The sequence below is a fragment of the Eurypyga helias genome, unplaced genomic scaffold (genome assembly GCF_000690775.1).
Source record: "Eurypyga helias isolate BGI_N326 unplaced genomic scaffold, ASM69077v1 scaffold27376, whole genome shotgun sequence".
NCBI lineage: Eukaryota > Metazoa > Chordata > Aves > Eurypygiformes > Eurypygidae > Eurypyga > Eurypyga helias.
The window spans coordinates 1670-23055 of NW_010255088.1; the positions used below are offsets into that span (position 1 = coordinate 1670).

At 38.3% G+C, this 21386-nt stretch overlaps 1 protein-coding gene across 1 annotated transcript in view; it reads right to left on the reverse strand.

Annotated features, from left to right (window-relative positions):
• Positions 1-496: 496 nt before the first annotated feature.
• Positions 497-21386, reverse strand: part of LOC104510847 (roundabout homolog 2-like) — a gene marked incomplete at both ends in the record, with an annotated part of 31622 nt that continues 10732 nt past the window's right edge. The window contains 3 exons of the mRNA XM_010153222.1: positions 497-508; positions 3826-3953; positions 19292-19430. Coding sequence (XP_010151524.1) covers positions 497-508; positions 3826-3953; positions 19292-19430 — 279 coding nt within the window. The remainder of the gene's footprint in view (positions 509-3825; positions 3954-19291; positions 19431-21386) is intronic.

Here is a 21386-nt window from a genome sequence, read left to right on the forward strand (position 1 = left end):
TCTTAACAAGCACGGAAATCTACTCCATCCCCTCCTCAATTTCATGACCATTTAATTTCCAAACTCTTTGAAAGATACAAGAAAGACGGGACATGCAAAGCTTGTGCTTTTACTGCTATGCAATAAAAGCATAATGAGCTGATCATTTAGGGCCTGATAGAAGCTCACCGAAGTCAATACAATCCTTTCTGTTGATTTCAATGGCTTTTATACCAGGCCCTTAAATAGACTGTTAAAAACAGCTGAGTGGTGAACTTGGCTCAGTATCACCACACCCACCCCATTTCGCTCATTGGTATTGGTTGTTGATTTGGGAAATGCATGACGCAGCAGAAAATAGAAAGTTCAGAAATAGCACTTCGTCAGTCAAAATCACTTGCCTGGTGTTAGACAGTTAAAACTATTAAGCTCTGGCTGCTGATTTCAGCCTGTTGCAAATGAAAGATGAAGCATTGCATGAAGCCATGCTAAAATGGATAGAAGGATGGTTACTTACCAACGGGGCGAGCTGTTGACATTACAATGGTGTAGTGAGAACATAAAAAAGAAATTAAAAAAAGAAAAGAATATCTGTCAGAATGCATGACGTGTAATGTTACCTTCCACTATGGATACTACCATGATTGCTAACCCCTCAAATGACAGGCTAAGTAAAATATTTACTGTTGTTACTGTTTAGTCACGTGTCACTACTATCACATTTACTTCAGCATAGCATCTGAACAAGCTGACTGGAACCATTCTCTGAGAAACATTTTTATTTGTCTTCTCATGCCATCATCAAGTATCATTGTTAATGCCTGACAAAAGAAAAAATTGCATTGCATTAGCACAAACTTTTAGATCCCGATGAACACATCAATTTAAGGTGCAGAATGCCAAACGTCATGCCAGTAGATGCAAGGTGGTTGCTTTCTGAGTCAAATCCCAATTGAATTTTAAGCATGGCCAGTCAGTACAGCAGTAAGGGCTACAGAAAGCCCAGGACAGTTTTTCCTCATTCAATAATGGGCATGAAAGCTCAGAGCACACTGCTTTTTCCTCGCTGACAGTGCTGATGAAAATATAACAAATAGGCAGAAATGGCCACAGAGATTTCAACCCAAAACCTCCCAAATCACTGCTTAGATAGCTTCTACTTCCTAAAAAAACTGCTGAATGATCGACAAGTTAATACTGTTCCAGGTTGAGATCAAGACTGAAAGCTGCTGATGCAACAAGTGATTTCTTGATTATAGAACAGCCCTTCATTGTATTTCTGCTGGGGAAGAGGGCTGCCAGTCCCTCTGTTAATAAAATACAGACATCCCTTTTCAGAATAGCTGAAAAGTTGGACATAAAATTGACTCCAGGTTGCACCTGCATAGGCCAAACCTCCCTTATTTTAGCCATAAAAGTAGTTACACATTTCTAAGCAACAGCATAATTTTTTCTTTTTTTCTTTGTCCTTTTTTTTTTTAAGGCGTTAACCTGCTCATGTGCAGGCTAGGGTCAAATGTAAGATACACTGATCCAGAGGTAGCACTGCATCCAAAGACCTTCTTAGTACTCAACCTTTCTGCGGCTTTATCCTTACTTGACGTACCTGCTACATTTAACTATTTCAATCCTGCTGCCTTTTTTCACCCATCAGCTATTTGAAGAATTTCTGTCTTCTAGTATTATGGACATTTTCCTTCTTCTGCAAGGAGGAAAGGACTAAGAGTGATGTGCACCTTTCCAAGAGAGGGTATGAAGGCTGAGCCAAAGAATTCAAATTCTGTTATTGTTTGTGATAGTGTAATGCAAACTCCCTGACTGCATCCTCATCCCCTGCTTTGAGAAGGCAGAGCCGTGAATGAGAGCGCTAAGGATAATGCTGTTGTTGCCAGGTTTGCAGCTGTAACTACATGACTCCTGCAAGGAACGAGGCACCCTCAAAGTAAATTTTGAAGTGCTATGTGAATTTGCTCCTCCACATGGTTATGGTAAAAGCAATTTCAGACAAAACTGGCAAAAGTTTGAAAATTCAGAATTAAGGCTCCCTTTAATTTAAAGGACCATTGTTCATGGCCCCTTTAAAGTGAACAGGAATTTGCCCACTCCTATGTTTTCAGAAAATTTCAGAGTAATAACCTCCTTCATTGAATTTCTTGGGTTTCCTCCTTTTCTGTCATATCCTGCACATTTAATATGCTTATAATATTGTATCTTTCTTTGTGTTTGATAAACACTATGAATTTGACCATAAACTACAAACCCAGGGGGGGAAAATACCCCAGATAATGAAGACCTGCTTTTACTGTAGGAAAATCAATTATATTATATATTTCCTTGGGTTTTCTTTCACCTTAATTTCATCAGGTTCAAGCTTCAGTGATTTCAAAGGATTTTTTGCTTGGTTCTAGCTATTGTTTATATCACAAGTCTGGGTAGCAAATCTAAAAGGCTTGCTCCAGTAATGTATACACAATTCTAGGAGTGCTTAAAGGCTATCGAACTGTTTGCTAGATTTATTGGATACCATGATTCTGCCTGTGACAAAGGAACAGAGCAGGAGTATTTCTCGGAGTTGGCTGTAGTGACTATTTTTCTCACGTTACAAAATGGAAGAACAATCTCTCACAGAAGCACGTAGCAGGTTAACCTATTTCTTCAGCTTAAAATGGGAAGAGCTGCATTATCACTTATTGTCTAAAGTGAACACTGAGGTAGCATTTCACAATACTCTCTCTTCTTTGTTATATACTGACATCACACACACACCCGCCCCCCACAAAGCCACTCGGTGGTTTGTTTTTTTTTTTTCCTTTGAATTCCGCAAATTAAACTGAACTGTGTCCATGCATTAAATGGATGGAAATGGAAGCTGGCCTCTTGGGTCAGTTGACCCCAGTTCTAATAAAGCAATCCATTGAGACTTTGAACATTTGATTTAATGTGTATGAAAAGAGAAGAACAGATAAAGCTAAAAATGTTTTTATTAACCTTTCACAGCTCTACTGAAAACCATCAGCATGCACCACTAAACTGTGAAATAGTGTCTGCATGATATCCATTGTGCCAAATTGCTGCTTATCTTTCGGAATGTAGTAATAACTATTATATTCTATTTACTCATATGGAAATATTAGCCGAAAAACTTTATTCTCTCCCCATAATCTTTAGCATGTCTGTATCTACTGTCATGAAAGACATTTTGGCAACTCATTATTCCACCAGTCTTAAAACCTCCTTACCACATCAAACAGCAGCACATAAACACTGAGTGGATACTAGAGACCAAGAACATTTTAGGAGAGAATATGTTAGTCTTTACCTTGTAACACTTACAAAATCTAATTTGCATTTTCTTTTTCCTTTGGCTGGGATTTATCTTTCAGGTAAAGAGTAATGGTAGAGAATTTAATTACGGCAGAGCTAATTGCATAATAATACTATCTGCATTACGTTTGGCACTAATAAACATAGTTAGTTATTATGCTTCTTAAGGAGAAAGGTACATGCATAATAGCCTAAACTGATGGCTCTCGTATTAAAGTCTATGCCCAACGTTACGTAGTGCTTGCCTATGCATATATATATATATGAATGTGTTCTTCAATAAAAGAACACTGAAACAGCTCTTTAACTGCAAGAAGATCCTATCCTATTGAAGTCCATTCAAATTTTGCCTGACATGTCAACAGGACCTGCATTTTACCACTGTTGTAAATCAGTGAGAGTACCTGCAATTGCAAGGGGCATGTGAAAACCCAAAAAATGAGAGGTAAGGATGTGGCCCATTCCGTCAGAAAGCAATTCATCCATACAGGACACAGGCCCTCCCTCCATGGGAACACTCACCTCGAACAGTGAGGGTAGCAGAGGCTTCCACTTTTCCAACCCGATTCTCAGCAATGCACGTGTAGGTTCCTTCATCTGTACTCATGGCCTTCTTAATGCGCAAAGTGTAGTCATCTTTGATGTCATACCTGCGTTACAGAAAAAGAATGAAAACTTCTGCAGACAACAGAAAAGAACAAAAAATACCACCTGGAATATGCCAGTGTGAAACTATCTTGGAGCCAACTTTCGAAGATAAATTATTATCTAGCATTAGATAATTCCACCAAGCATTAATCTTCATGACACTTTTACTGCACTCTGCATTAGTTAGAAACTTTACATAAAATTAGTATTGCTATGTTCACTCAGTATTAGGGCTTTATTAATAATATCATTCACTTTGTCCTTGATCTAGAGCAATAAGATAAAATTAAGCTATCAGACATCAGTTATCAATATGTGACAGCTCAGGTTTATCATGCCTTTAACTATGTGAGCTACACATTTTACCTTTTGCTGATTTGGAAAATTCCCTTTATATATAGTTTTTCTCTACAGCAGCAATCCCTTAGGGAAACCAGGAGTATGTGGGTAGGATCTGACACTACATGATTACAAACAATAAAAAATACATTTAGGCTCTGGAAGGTCATATTTATTGAAGAGGCACATTAAAGAAAATGTATCAGTTTCACAGAAGTTTTATGAAATGATTCATTAAGGGTGGACAGTAATATTTTCTCTTTATTAAAAAAAATCAGAAAGAATTTAATTATTCTTTGCCCATTCCCTTGTTCCTACTGTTGCAATAATTCTAAAACTATGAGGATGCATAAAACTTGAAATCATACATAGTACTTCAGCACACAATGAATGTTCACTCTCGAGGCATTTGGAGTGCTTACACCTAGAAAAATATTTTCAGTTAAACTGTTACTATCCTGCAGAAGTCATGCTTAACAAAGTATTTTAGGCTCTGATCCAAAGCTCATTAAAGTCAATGGGAGACTTTATCTTGTATGAAATTTCTTTGGCTCCCAATTCAAGAAAAACCTGGTTTCCAGCATGGATATTTTACTCTTGAAATACTCTATTGTAAAATTATTTTCAACAATATTTCTTCTAGACATAATAAGACCATGATACCTCAATTAAGCCACCTTGAATCTAGAGTTAGCTTCAGATTCTCATGTATCAAACAGTGAAATAGGAACATGAAACTAAAGAAAGATTGAGACTTCAGGAGACACCAATACTCTTTCTCACTGTATACACACTCATGATGTAACTTCAGAACAACTAATTTACCTTCTCTTTCTTAGGTAGTGAAGCCTTTGCAGCCTTCTTCAGGAAACATGCTGAAGAGCACCGTTAAACATTGTGATGAATAAGAATGTAACGCAAGTAGTTACAGGAATATCATGAGGCTCTGTGAGTATTTTTAAATGCTTTGAGAATGCAAACCATTAATTTCTGTGTACATAATATACACAGCTATTGGTTCCTTTAGTATAGATTTGTAGAGCGAGCACTGTATACTAACAAACTTTAAAGGATCTTAACTCAAAGGATCTTATTTGTTGAGACATTTAAAGTTCTGTTATGTCTAATTTAAGCTCACACCAACTAGAGCATTACTAGCAATTCCAAGAATAGAGAGAAGTCAAGACACCTTTTCACACTCAGCACAATACGATAAAGCTTCATTCCATATTCAGTAAGTCTATTTTAATCATGAGTTAAAAATAAATTGAAAAAGACCAATTTGAGGTTAAACATTCTGTCAAACATTCTTATGAGGAGCGGCTGAGGGAACTGGGATTGTTCAGGCTAGAGAAGAGGGGGCTCAGGCGAGACCTTATCGCTCTCGATAACTACCTGAAAGGAGGGTGCAGAGGGGTGGGTGTTGGTCTCTTCTCCCAAGTGACAAGCGATAGGATAACAGGAAACAGCATCAAGTTGAACCAGGGGAGGTTTAGATTGGGTATTAGAAAAAGATTTTTCACCAAAAGCCTTATCAGGCATTGGAACAGGCTGCCCAGGGAGGTGGTGGAGTCACCACCCCTGGAAGTATTTAAGAGACGAGTTGACGTGGTGCATAGGCACATGGTTTACGGTAGGCTTGGCAGTGCTGGGTTGATGGTTGGACTCAATCTTAAAGGTCTTATAAACCCAAAACAATTCTATAATTCTATTATGATTCTATATAATAACCCTTTCATTAGGAGTTACACTTAATTACACATATATGCAATACCTCAGGTTTAACTAATAAATAAGAGATATGCAAGGTGAAGAATAAGCAGATGCCATGGAAAACTTCAGAAACTTTTAGGGACATTTTTTGGCTAGCAAAGTACCACTGGGGGAGGAAGGAATTATGACACTAGAGATTTTAATATGCAGTTTCCGGAGCAGTACGGATCTATTGCAACTACATTCAACAGCCATGTGCAGTTGAGGCACATTTCTTCTCGACTGCTCACAAATTATGTCATTTTGCATGCTGTGCTGCACTAGTCAATGGCAAATAGAAATCACTGTTTTCATAAGAGACAAAAGGCAAATTGTCTCCCTTAAAATTTTCAAGAATAGGACAACAGTATCCCACAACGATGGAGCAGTTATTTGTCTTTGGTGACCACAGAGTTGCAGAGAAGAGAAAATGCTTATTTTCTTGACATGATGACAGCCTTAGGGGACTAAAAATATAAAGTTGCATTCAGCTCCTGTAAGATGAGAAAACTAAGATGAGCTGTAATATAAATAGGAGTTGGATAGGAGAAGTATAGTTAAAAAGCTATGCAACAATTAACCATTTATTTAATTGCTTCCCCCTGCCTCTGGACAAAACCCATCCCTGTGGTTCACTTACTGCTGCCGAGATAAAAGCAGACAGGTGGCAGGCCTGTATCTGGCCGAGTAGCTGGATGCAGGCAGCCTGGGCAAGGGCCCTCCGGTCTGCTGTGGGCTGCAGCTGACTCGCTCTCCTCCATCTCACCGATGTGCTGGTGCTGGCATGCCAGCCAGCTGCCTTGGAGGCTTCCGCAGTCTTTATGCTTGCACCTGCCAATCATGCACATTGTGCAGAGGCTGCTGGGGGAATGAGCCAGCTGCATGGCATGCCAGGACGCAGAGTGAGGGCACAGCCATCGTCTACCACTTGGGTCGTGAAATGGAGGGTGGCCTAAACATGTCACTATCATGGCCCAGTTATCAATTACTGAGAGGAGAGGTCCAGCTCTCCCAGGCTGCTTCTTCAACAAGGCCATAGTGGGTTTTTGGACCACCCTGACAGAACGTGTCATCTAGCAATTAGATTCATACATAGATGGACCCATGGGGCATTATAACCATCTGCTGTCCTGAAGTATTGATATGCTGCTCCTCAGTCATCTGTTCCACCCACGTTGTCCCCAGAAGTCACCACAGTTCAGTGAAAAGCTTTGACAGGCAGGAAAGAGAAAGGAAAAAACTGGCTTGTAGCCTGATTCAAAGCAGTACAAGGAGCTTCTGTGAGAAAGGGACCGTGAAGTAACAAGGAGTGAAGCCTGAACATGTTTTCAGTTTTATAAGCAATCTCTTGCACAGTCCTGAACAGTGTCCTCTCTCCTCTCAGTTCCAGAGCCTGATACTCCCACAGCAAGATGTTTGCACCTGAGTTTCTGGGGAAGCTCACTCTCATCTGGATTAGTGCTGCTGAACACTTGGGAATTGGGATCAGGGCTTCTCTGACTGCTAACACCAATCTGAGGCAGACGTTACCAGAGTCTCGGATTGATGATGGAGAAAAACGAAGTGTACTGGTTAAGTTGGTCCCTGCACGCTGCCAGTGCACTAAGAAGGCAATGCCTTCAAAACATGTACAGTGTCAAGAAACACCTTCTGACATATTGCCAAAATCTTGCTGACTCCTAGCCAACAAATGCCAACATTCAGCTGAAAACGTAGGGTGTCAGACATCAGTTTCACATGTTTATGGCCATTTAATTGATTTTAACTACTTCTCTTTGTTAAAAGAGAATTTGGAGGTGCTTAACCTTTCAGTTCATCTTAGACTTCAGCCATCAGACTGAGCTGGGAGAGGGCTTTTTACCAACTAGTTGGCCCGTGCTTAGATATAAACCAGCCACTTTGGGACACCACCTTACATAATTTCAGTTCTACAAGTAAGTTAGAGCAGGTTTGCCTTTAATTAACCAAGTAGGAAGGGGGGGCAGGGTACTGGAAAGGAAGAAAGAAACAGAGAAACAACAAGCAGATGAGAAAACACTGCTGGTGAGGAAATTCTAATAGAAATTGGGTGATTTTGAGTGAAATCTGGCAGTCTCTGGCACATATGAATGCATTCATTGTTGCTAGTTTTGATTAATGACAGTTGTACAATAGTGTGCTGACAGTCACTGCCATACAGACACTTTTTTTTTTTTTTGATATGAAACACTGCTGAAAATGCAACCCAATCAGATTTGGCCCCTGAACAACATGTGCTATCATCACTGTACCGTGAATTGAGATTGATTGGTAACCAGCTGTGACAAAGTGGGAAAAAGAGCCTTGTCTTTTTCAAGAAAAGAAAAGAAGAAAAATAAAAAACTGAATTGTGTCAAAACCATTACCATCTGCTCAACCAAATAACAAATAAAACAAAACACACTAAGTGCTTTTAAGTATCACAAATTAATGTACTGAGGTTGGATTCATGCATTGGCTTAAGTATCTAAGAATAATCTTGAATTAATCTGCTTTTGTCACAGTTATCATTTTTTTCCCCACATTCAAATGTGGATCTGTCCATACTCAGCCACCAATCTTCCACGGTTATCTAATTAAAAAAAAAAGATAACTTACTGAACTTAGAGAGATTCAACAATATGCTTTTTTCCATTTGATATATGTTTTAACCGGTGCTTCACAGAACCCTTAGTCGTCCAGATTTTAAAAAGAGCGCATGCAGCTATGCATAAAAATATATGTATCTTTTTGCCCTTTGCATGTATAGGTAGCAAAACCGTGTTTGCAGCTGGAGTCATTACACTTCTAGAGATCCAACTGTGTCTAACTGATAATACAGGGATGCACTTGTTTCAGCTGTGGATTTTAAAGTTGTGAGAATGCATTACTGAATTCAACGAAACCGACTCAAAAAGATGTATTTCTTGCTAAAGGGAGTTTGCAAGAGAAACTCACGTCTCAACTGTTGTGAACTGATGCCACTGACCTCAACAATTTTTTCTAAAACATTACTGTCAATTAAAAAAAAATATATATAAAAACCTCTGTATGTAGGCTTGGTAGGCTTTCCTGTTTTTTAGAGATGGCACAAAAATTACTTTGCTCTATTTTCTTTTGCCTGTTTGCCAGACTGTTTTGCAAAACACGCACAAAGCTTCAAGATTACTCACAACATCAATGATTAGGGAGCCCAAATAGAGAGATGCTACTGGCCAAAAATGGAGTAAACAGGAGGTAGTTAAGGAGGCTTAAGCTTCTGTCTCCACTTCTCTTTTGTGGTGCTGGCACTTCAGCTCCCAGCACAGTGCCACAGCTTTTCACTGGCTCCTAGACTTATCTGTGCCAGATGGACGGAGCCAGAGAGAAGCTGCAGTGAGATCAGAAGCATGAGCTTGTTACCTGCTTCAGCAGAAGGGTGAGCCTCTATTCCCATCAGTGATGCAGCCACCCCCTACTGCCAGCTCCCTTACAAAAAATGTAGGGTTTTTTCACTTCCATCCCATGCAGTGATAAGTGGAAGAGGAAAGAAGCACAAACCTATATGAGTGACAGCTTTCAAGGGAAAGACAAAAGAGTCTTTTTCTTCCCCTAGCAAAACCTGAATCAGCAAAAGAGAGAGCATGAATGTATACATTTGCGTGCACTGGTCTCAAATCACTGCTCTACCCCTGAAATCAAGGCTGTATGTTGCTGGGTGTCTCCAAGATGCTGCTTGCAGCTATGATAAATTGAGCTACCAGGGAGCTATCCCCCAAGGTGCTGACAGGATGGCTGCTGTTCACATCTACATGTCCAGATTCCTATTTATTCTTTGGCTACACCATTCATGCCATCACCATTCAGTGTGACATTACCTTGAATTTCTTAGTGCAAGGCATATATGCAAGTAGTCACATAAAATGGTTTGCTGGCCTTTTTCCAACTTTAGTTGGAAACTAAAAAAAAAAAAACTTTCAGAAAAAGAACTAAATAATAAACGTTACTATTCACTATTTTGAATTTCTTAAAATACACTGTTAACAGATTCTGCTTCAGTCCAAAATCTTTTATGGGTTGTTATCAGCAGATTATTTGTAATTTTTTATGGTGGACACTCTCAGTTGCAATAACATAAATCACAAACGCACGCTGCGCTGTGCCTTAAACCACGGCATTTAATAGAATGGCCTAAATTCACTGAAGATGTATCTAACAGTTAACAGTGATTGGACCGACACTGTAAAACCATACCTGTGTCCAAGGAAACAGTGTTTTCCAACTTCTTGGAAGCATTGTACTACTTTTACACACAAACCTACACATGTGAATGCACGTAACTAGTGCCTCCCAAAATTAGTAGCCACATGTTCAGAAGAGACCCAAGAAAGAAAAATGAGACTGACTTTTATTCCCATTGAAATAATTTGGAAACACATAGAAGTTAAGAACAAAACTTACGTTTGGGAATCGGTGACTCGATAAACTCTATCTAAATTGATGCAGGCTCCCATCTTTTACCTCTACATCTCTGTTTGCACAGAGAAGTACTCACAGGGAATTACCACATGATAATTACCCAAAATGGGCTTCTGATTTGATTTTAGTTCCAGACAGAGCTTCACATTTCAAAAACTGGAACGTTGGTGGAAGTATGAGCTAAGAGACCATGTAATGACTTGGCATGGAGACCTATCCTCCTGTCACCAGAAGTAGTCCTTTCCCTCCCAGATGAGACACATTTGTCAGGCACTTGGAGAAATCTGTATTATTAATGCCTATGCCATAAATTCACCCGTCAGAAAAGCACCCTTGATCTTTGATATGCTCAGCACATGTCACTGAAATTAATTTTAAGGAAAACCAAAATACTGTCCGTTTCTGGTTTTTAAAAAATGAAATGATACTGCAAGGACTGGAACACAGTAAGAAGATCTGAGCCCAGACTGGAATCATGCACTCACTAAATATGGCTTGATGTATTTTTTTTTTAACATGAGCACACAGATTATGACTAGTTTGAAATAAATAGAATTTGTGTTGGCCTATTATTATTTGCCTTAAGCATGATGAATGATTACGATAAACTTGTCAGAGAACTAACTGAAATATTTTCTAATCTGAATTTCGAATCAGTAACCAACCTTGAAGTGGTAATTAAAGATGAAGTCATGTTAGTGTTTTAATGAAAGTGACTTCAATATTACAGTTGAGTCAGAAGTCGTAATATTAAAAAGTACTTTTTGCTAATGTTAAGTAATTCCCAACATAGGACTTAGTAATAGGAACTGGAAATAGTTCTTAAGGTTAAAACTTTCACCTTGCAGTATTTTCTTTGGCAGTTTTTGTTTGTTTGCTTTTAACTGGGATGACAACTTTAGTATCCCATGGAGGCATGGAATACGTTGAAGCAGAAGAAATCCCTGTAGGGCAGTCATTCCAGTGGCATCAATGATACTGTGGTCGGAGCTTTTGAATCTTACTCCCACTTGAATGTAAATACCAGCTTCCTTCTCCCTGCTTGCCTGACGGTTTTACAAAAAAACTGAACTGTTAGCTATCTTCACTTTTTCATTCTATAATAGTCAATAAACTGTTAACAGTGAGCTTAAACTGTTCCATACCCTTACACTTTTCAATAAAGCAGGATAGCTCAATATTCTGAAACTTATAAGTACAGTATATAAGCTATTAGATTACTAAGCTTTTACTTAATATACTGTTTTTCTTATACTGAAGAAAGATTCAAGCACTAGAATGGGCATTTTGAGTGAAATTCTACATACCTTCCTGCAAGACCATTTGTTTACTGCAATCTATTATGGAAAATTCAGATAAATCCATGTGTAAGGCTACTACTACTGGCATTAAATTTTGTTTTGGAACTCTGCTAATGACTTCAATAATCCACTGAAATTCAAAATTTTTAAGATATTAAACAAGAGAGTATGAAAAATACACCATTCTCTTGTGACAATACTATTTCAAGTGCACTGCCAGTGATCACTTCCTAGACCATCAATGGTTCACGTAGCATAAAGAGAAAACATGTAGACAGGAGTGCTAGTTGACACCCTTCTTCTATGGTTGCTGTCCATGGAGTTGTAAAGCTATTTTCCCAACCTTGACCCTTATGTAACCAACTGGAGACTGTTTTCATGCATCCGCAAACAGACTGCCTGAAACAATAGCTCTTCTTCAGCGCTGTGGTGGGAACTGACACTTAACATGAAGCCAATTTAAATGTCAATGTTATTAACTGTTTCTCTGCTGATCAGTCTAGCAGAGCCACATGTCTAACACTTCTGCTCACAGCATTTAATATTCCATAGAAATTGAATGGCAGACAACTGCTGAGTTAGACTATAGACTTCTTGTGTAACTGGGACGATGTGTTTACAGGACATTATACCACGCCATGCCTTGAGGGATTTTTAAATGTCAAAAAATACTCCAATTTACACTTGGCCATGTATACCTCAGAAAACTGAAAGGAATATTTTTCCACTTACAGAACAGGAAGGGATCACTGACAGGCAAAATATCAATCAGAGAAGTGGGATTATCAGCCAAAAGAACCAACAGGAGGGGGTCCCCATTAGCATTGGGGTACATCATCTTGATGCTCTATGCACAAAAGTAAACTGACACCTGCCTCCCTTTTACCTCTAATCATCTCTCTCTCTAAATATCTCTGTCTTTGTAGGAGAGGTTTCCTCAAACGATGCAACAAAACAGAAAAAAAAAAGATGCTTACGCAGCACTCTGCTGAGATCTGCCTGTGTTCAGCTGGGCTGCGCAGACTCTCCACAAGTTGCACTGTGGCTTGCCCTGTGCCAGCCATGTGCTGCATTAAACCCAAGATAACAACATCCTCTGCAAACCACCTCTACTCCCTCCAGATGTATGTGAGAATACAAATAGCATATTAAACCTCTTTCTTTCACTGTCTACTTCTGACAAGCTATGAAGAAAGTTCAATCTTCTCCCCTATGCTCCTCATAAAGGGACTTAATCTATTCTTGATGCTTTAGCTTAAGAAACAAAAGATGGGCATGCATATCATACTGGATCTAACTAGAGGTGATGAACAGCACATATGATACAGCTAATATGAAAACCATCCTTTTTCCCTGACCCTTTATTTAAAACCGTTAATTGTTATTAATTGCAACAGAAATCTGCTGATGTAACCAAAGATTATATCCATTACACTACTAAAACACACTCTTTAATCTAATTAATTTTCAATACACATTAGACTGCATCTTGTTACAATCTGCACAGAGATTAACTCGACCAAAGCACACAGCGCTGTAGTGTTATTAACTCGTATTTCATTGAAAGGTCATTCTCCCCTTGGTTGTATCTAGAGGAGGCTGTAGTTAAATACCTCCCTATCCCACCCACAGAATATAAATAGCATTATGTAGCACTGTTTATTCTTAAAAATTACTTTCTCTGTGGCTTACAGGACCTCATCCTGTGACCATGGAGAAATACAAATGCAGAACATTTCTGGCTATCAGGCTTTTCTGGATGTCCTCTTAAAAACTGTAACTTTTCTGAGTTTATTGGGATAAATTTTGCTGTCAGTTGCATTTAAATCCATTTTGAAGATTTTTCACCTGGAAGACAGTGAAAAGGCACATGTATCAAAGTGTGACAGACAGTGTTTCTGCTCAGCCTGTGTGTATGCAATTACTTTTCTGGTACACAGAGGTCAGTTTTAAAGACACAGCAAGACTAACATCTATGCAGACTTTTTGTTGCTGGAGTTAACATCTACCCTTGAAAAAGTTAAGCCTAAACTCTCAACTGCAGTTACAGTTAAACCTTAGTGTCTGTCACTTACAGAAGCTAACTAAAATAAATATAAAATATGTGGTTCTCAGCAAATAATGACAATCCATCGATGTTTTTAAATATATGAGTAATTTTTAACACGATAAAAGAATGCATTCTCACGAATATTTTTTAATTAATGTTCCTAATCTTTAGTAAATAAGAAAGCTATGTTGTTTATGATTTTCATTGCTGTGTGTCACTGCTCTGTTTTATAATAACCTCCAATCTCTTAACACTTGGCAATATACTTTGTGTAAACTACACACCATTTTCATTCTGAAGCATCACTCTTGGCTTTTCTGCCTACACTCCTATTGCGTGGGTGGCACGTAAAACAAATACCTCTTCCTGCTGGTTCGGTTGCCACTTTTCATCTCTAGTACAATATTCATCTAATCAGACAGTGACTGTAAAGGCAACTTACAAAAGCCGGTTGTAATTTCATTAAAGATGTATTTACTGAGCTAAACCAGCTGTTCTGGGCTGGAGTACAAAAAAAAAAGGCCCATGTGATTGCTACACAGTCATTTTTAAGCAACTGAAAAATACATTTGCTGAGCTAACCTCACTCCCCCAAAGAACCGGCACTGCTAGCTTCTGTGTAAAAGGTTTAAACAGTTATTATAGTGTGTCATAAATTTTAACTTGTAATTGAAAATCTCTTCACTTCCTCCAAAAAAAAAAAAAATCTGTATTAGTTACTATGTAATTATAGACTATGCAGCTGCTCTCTCCGGCTTCGCTAGAAAATTTGAAGACATGAAACACTGTACAAACCTTATTCAAATTTTATTAAATTGCTAGTCATGGATATGCCACTCTCATACTGGAGGCTCTCAAATAATATCGCTTTTTTCCTATTACCAGGACTAAAATGCAGATGAATCAGAAGTTTATCCAGGCCATATTGAGTTCCTCACCACGCAGAAGACCATCAGCAGGAGAGTTTAATCTCTATTTCTGCCAAGCAGACAAAGGGAAAGTTACCTAAATGTGTGGCTGGAAAAAGACTTGAAGGTATAAGTACAACTTTCATTTAATTTTTAATAGGTCCTGGTCATTCTGCATGGCCACAGTGGCCTGAGTCGCTTATAATGAAAAAAATGTCTATTAGTGAAATAGTGAACCTAATATTTCAGCCAAAGGCATAAGACTGGTGCCCCCACAATATCCTGTTCACCTCTCATAGTTTGACATGAGTCATACTTGATTAACTATTCCCAGGCCTTTGTGTACTGTGGAAGCTATGGTGTGATGCTGAATTTTTAGAGTAATTAAAATAAAATATACATCATGCATCTCTACCCTTGATTCATGATGCATTTCAGTCTTGGGTCACTGATTTTAAATGGACACCTCCGGGAGAAAGCTTTACATGCCCCTTCACACTGTACTTTGTTTCTCTCTGTTGGTGCAGTATAAACATTTTTAATAGCAAATTATTAATTCATGGGTTTGATTTAGTTTCTAAACAGAATTTTCAAGTCTGAATAAATTAATTTATTCATTATCGCAATAATGTAAAAGGACTATGAAAACAGTTAGCATACATAAACAACAACACTGTCTCCACCTGGTCATTCTTACAGCTTTCCATGCAATGTCTCCATGACATGTACCAAAGTATTTGATATCTCAAGTTGGGTCTACAAGATTTTGGAAAAGTAATATCCTTTGACTGTTACTAAGACCTGTTTTTCATAGACATTTTGAAAAGTTCCAGTCTAAGACCACTTTAAGATTTTAAATTCAAAGTATAGACTATCATAGTTGTTTTAGATCATCAATTCAAAATAGTTAAGATTTGCAATGAAGCCTTGCACTCTCAGAATAAATTCATGTCCATCTGTTCTCATTCTTATTTCATGGCTATTCATAAATTTCTGGGTAATTACACAGACAATTCAACAAAATGGCCAAATTATTTTTTTTAAGTAGTCATATTTTCAAACATTCTAATTTCTTTAGAAGTTGCTTTTTTTTTTTTGTCAGTCAATCCAATTGCAACTAGAGATGCTTAGAGTTCACCAGGGACCTTTATAATTAAAACTGTAACAGCCTGAAATTATTTTCCAATTATTACTCAGCACACCAATTGGTGGAGCAATAATGTTTACATTTGTCACTAGAAATTACTGTGATTACTTTTCTCTTTGCTTTCATATGTGTCACCAAAAAAACTAATAGGAAGTAAGATGAAAGGACAAAGAAAGATTTCTAAAAAGACAATGGATCCTGATTCTGGCATTCACCAGGACCAAATTACAGAAACAAAATGCATACAAAAATTCAGTTTAGCCCACTTCGCTATTACTGAACTAAACACTTTTGAAAGTTGAACTAACAATAGACAAATTTAAAAATTTGCAATAACTGTTGAAGCAGGTACATACTATAATTTTTTCATAATCCAGGGATGAAGCCAAAAGGAAATTAATGAAGAACCAAAACTTTACAGATGTGCAAAGAAGCTTGTTAGCTGTAAAAACAGGAAATTGATACTGAAAGCTGTAAGACAAATAGTGGCACAGATCTCCTCAGAAGAAGGATTTATGTATGCAGGAAGAATAACAAAGGGAATTCCTTGAGGGTTTCATATTTCACTGTAGATGTTAAAAAGCTTAAAATACAGGAGGTCAAAAACTGAAAGCTTATTTTGGTTTTACCCCCAAGAAAAAAAAGAGTCCCATTTCATCAAGGAGGAAAAACTTAAAAATTCTCTTCTTAGTTTATGAAATTGCTACATTACCACTTTTCCATCCATCTATCCATCCATCCATCCATCCATCCAGACTATAACTGGGCAAATTTCTTTACTTGTATTAAAAAACCCAGGAAGACCAATAGCTTCACTCTTAGATGTTCCAAGTTTATCTTCCTTGATTAAGTATCATGCAGCATAGTTTGGAAATTTCCACTATTGCACAGTGAAGACTTTACCCACGTATCTTGTCATACAAATGGTACATTTTAGGAAAGAAAATATACAGTCCTGACCATCAGAGGTATGTGATTTTGAAGTGTACATGTTGGACTCTACTAGGATGACCACAATCTACGTGGCTCAGGAGACGGTAACCCACTACATGGGCAGCAGCTGTGGTAATCCTTTTTCACACAAGGTGGTCTCCAGCATGGGATTCTGCAACCTTGTCCCTTCCTCATCAATCCCTGTGGTGTTCTAGGAAGCAGACATAAATGGAGACATACCCCCACTTCCTATTCTAAGATGCCAAAACACAGTTAGTGAAATGTCAAACAGCAGTGTAAAAACACTGCAAAACATTGTGCATAGTTGCTGAGCCTGAAGCCGATTATGATCAGAATGTACTGAACAAACCTTCTCTTCTTATATTTAAAAGTCCAGTGAAAACTCTTCCTATGCTTCCTTATTTCATTTCTTCTTTCTTAAAAATACATCATGAATGAACAGAAAAAATTACCTCAAAGCACACAGGAATACATTTTTCACAGTAACATATAAAAGCAAAAGAAGGAACATAGTCATTAAAAAACCAAAACCAATAAAAATGTAACCTAATCAAAGGCACTGCTGGTTCATCATCTATTACTCCTGCTTATGAGACCTAGAAGTAGATATGATTTAAAAGAACAGAAGCTGCATGGTATTGACGATAAATCACAGAAGCACAATGTATTTACTATGTACTCTACAATGAACAGTTAAGTAGAAAGCAAAAGAAAAATTCATCCTGCCATCCAAAAGTCTAGTTTTCAAAATAACATTTTATGTATTACATACATGCACATCTATCAATATAGTTAGCAAAAAAGCTATGGCATTTTTGAATTTGTTTTAAATGGTAAGGAAATTAATTTAAGAATGTTTCGTATTTCTATATATAAGTATGCATGTCTACTTACACAGAAATGTTTTTTCAATATTATGTATCATTACATTAATATATTTAACTGAAGAAATGTATGCACACATACAACATCTTACAAAGCTAAAGATGTGGAAAGTAAAACGGGTATTCTCCAATGTGAGTTTTGGGATTTTAAAGATCTAGAAATTGAGAAACAAAAGATATTAACCCAAGATGCAAACAGGACTAAGTGCTGTGTGACTCACGAATTTTGCCATCGTTTTTCATGAAAGTGTACGTGACACTAAGTGCCACATTTAGCAAGTGGATGAAGACCGCCAGATAAGAGTCTTATCACATTTTTCACCCTGTTGGGGTGAAGACATTAAGACATGATGTGAAGAAGAAATCAGACTGCAATGTCTAACTTGCTTTAGTTAGGCCCAGTCCAGTAGTCTGCTCACAATGCACTCAGTATACACTGACACAAACTAACCACAGACACTACTGCAGCTGCTCTTTTTTTAAGATCATGATTGAAGGAGCAGAAATAACACTGGCAGCCAGCCTACATAAGGGAAGTGTTTAAACCACCCCCTTGAAGAACAGAAGATCTAGATTTTGTTTTCCTTTCTTCACATTCCATCAGCTACATACCAGCATATCCAACACTGATGGAAAAGTACAATCAATCGTGGTGGAAAAAAAAAAAAGGGCACTATTTGTGTCTCCTGCTAAATTTAAAAGCAATGTTCAAAAATGAATCGGGATTCACACATCCAGGATTGGTTGGGTTATAGAGACCTGGGTTCTCATTCCTGTTCCCAGACCTATCTCTGTGTTAAGATTTTTTAATCTAACAATGACTCAGCATCAAAACTAGAAACAGGTCCAGAAAGCAAGGACCGAACTTGGTTTTGTTAGCTGAAAGGAGTCAAGCTAATTTGATGTCCTTTTATAAGACAGACTGTCATCGCCTTACCACTCTGGAATTTTCTCTGTATTTGTTCCAGATTCAATAACTATTTTTTAACACAAGGGGCCTGTTCCAAATTCCACCTTTGTTTCCTGCTTCTGCTAGTTTGTTCTTTTGTTTCCTCAACAGGAAGGTTTCTCTCCAAGACTTAACAGACATTAGCCAAGAAGGCAGCAAGGCCCACCACAGCGCTCTGCTTGTAATTCATCCTGCTAGTGCAACAGAGCCGCTCCGCAGTTCTCCAGCCAAGTGTTCTCCCTTTTGGTATTAGCACGTTATTATGAAGGCTACTATCACTAGCACACTGCTAAAACATCTTTACTTTTCTACGGTAAATTCAGGGAATACCCACGTGCTCACTTTCCTCACCTTTTTTTTTTCACCTATGCAGTACTTTTCTTCCTTCCACAGGAACCCATTACCTTGGACAATTCAACCCAGAAGGGTTTGCCCTGCTCAGCTGGCTCTGGAACAGGCTTTGTAGTGTCAATGACCAACAACATGGCAAATAAATCTTGCCCATAATGTCAAATAAGAAATTATAAGTAGTAGGGAGTGATTCCAGCATTACTCAACAAATGAAATTTGAAAGTGTGGGGAACATGAACATTACTCTCACCTTCCTCTCGGTAAGTCTGCATCATCTTTCTTCCACCGGACTGTGGGTGTGGGATCCCCCTGCACCTGGCACCGAAAATCCACAGCCTCCTCCTCCAGCACCACTTGGTTAATCGGTCGCCTGAGAAACGTGGGCCGTTCTTGAAAGAGACATTAAAATTCCTTAGTGAGTCAGAGAGTTGAAATGAACACTTTTGACTTCTCAGCATCTTTTTATTTATCGATTCACAGAATGAAGAAAGGAGGCTGAGCTCCACAAATTCAGACAAGTGGAACTGATGATGTGCATAAACAGCCCGGAAGGTAACTGCCAGGCTGGAGCGGGGGTGGCTGTCGCATCCGGCCCTCACACAAGAGCAGAGTGCCACTGGAAGGAAGCCTGTGCTGGCACTGACTGCCCAACGGCCACGCCAGCAGAGAAGGGTCCATGACTGTGCCCTTCCGCATGAACATTTTGGCTCTGCACCACTGCGTACACACAGCGTGATCTAACAGCTCCTGCCTGCTCTGGCGGCACAGGTGCTGTCAGTGGAGACAGACTGCCTTTGGCAATAATCAATGCTTCGGAGGAAAACGTAAACTCCGTGTTGTGCATCTCAGGCAATTGTGGACTATCGTACAGAGGTCAGAGCTTCCCTGATCCCCATCGCTAACTTCACCATGGAAAACTAAATTAAGGTCTGAATAATAAGTTCTGTTTACCCTTGTTATGTTAGCCTGCACAGCTACAAATATTATTAATCATCATAATGTTGTACAGGCCTGCTTAAAATCCAGATGCAGAGCCACAATCTGATCTCAGTTATACTAGTACAAACTCAAAGTACCGGTAATTTCATTTGAAAGGATGTCACTGGGGTTAGTTTCCAAGTTGCCTTTGGACTGCATAAATTTTGTTCTGTCCTCTACTAGCCATACAATACTTTTATTGTCATAAATTATTTATGCTAGAGTCAAACCATTATAAGACCTGGTTTATATGAAACAGTATTTCCACTCAAGACAGGGATTTATTATGAAGACATTTAAAACTGGTTACACACTACGTTTCACATTACATTTCCAGCAAGTTGAAAGGTATGATGTCACTTAAAGAATTATTCAAAATTCACACAAATGTAAGCAATAACAGATTCTGACTCAGGGGGGTTTGTCTTGATAACTACAGAACTGAGTTTATGGGTTGGCTACCCATGCTTATTATGTCTAAATAATAATAATAGTAATAATTAACCCCTCAACACACATTAAAAGAACATTAATAAGGTTGCAAAATCAAGCATGCAGCACCTCAGTGCCAGAACTGAGGCTGTCTGTGTGCCCTTTAATCACTCCCTTTCTGTTTATGCCTTATGGGGCTGGTTGCAATTATATGATCATATACTATTTTTTTCCCAAACATCTCCAGACTGTTGGTATTCATTTAATGAACAGGTGTTTAATATTTTGCTTTAGTTGTACCATTTAGTGGGTGGCCTCCTGTCATACTACTCAAACTTCACTTCAAAGGCAGAATTATTAATTTCCTCATGACCTCCATTACACCTATCTTAATGCTTCATAAACAATTCTCGTATTTCCATAGCTCCTCTCTGAGGTGCAATGGAGGCAGAAGCAAGCAAGGTAAAAAATATCAGCTAAAATTTGAGGCTCAACCTGAGACACAAAACTGGCATTTTTTTTGAGAATTTAGAATTAATTTTGTGTGTTCAAACCTCAGCTTCCATTAGATCTGGCTGCAGTGGATAAAATATTCACCACTTTTACAAATCAGAATATTAATTCAGAAAATAAGGAACACAAATCCACCTGTTAATAATTATGTAAATGAGTGACAGCATCACATAGGAATTCCGTGCTGCTAGCAGGGGGACCTATTGGCAGGGAAAAACATATTTTGTCAGCAGAAAAACAGACACGCTCAAGAATCTACAGCACTTTTCCAGATACTAGAGATAAAATCATGTCTAATGGGCAAAGATTCTTCTCCTCATTTCTCCCAAGCCATTGCATTTGTCCTATTCCTAGTCTTGCCCAGGACCTTCAAGTTCCAGCAGCATTTGGGCAAGTAAATTCAATTCTAGTCTCTACACACC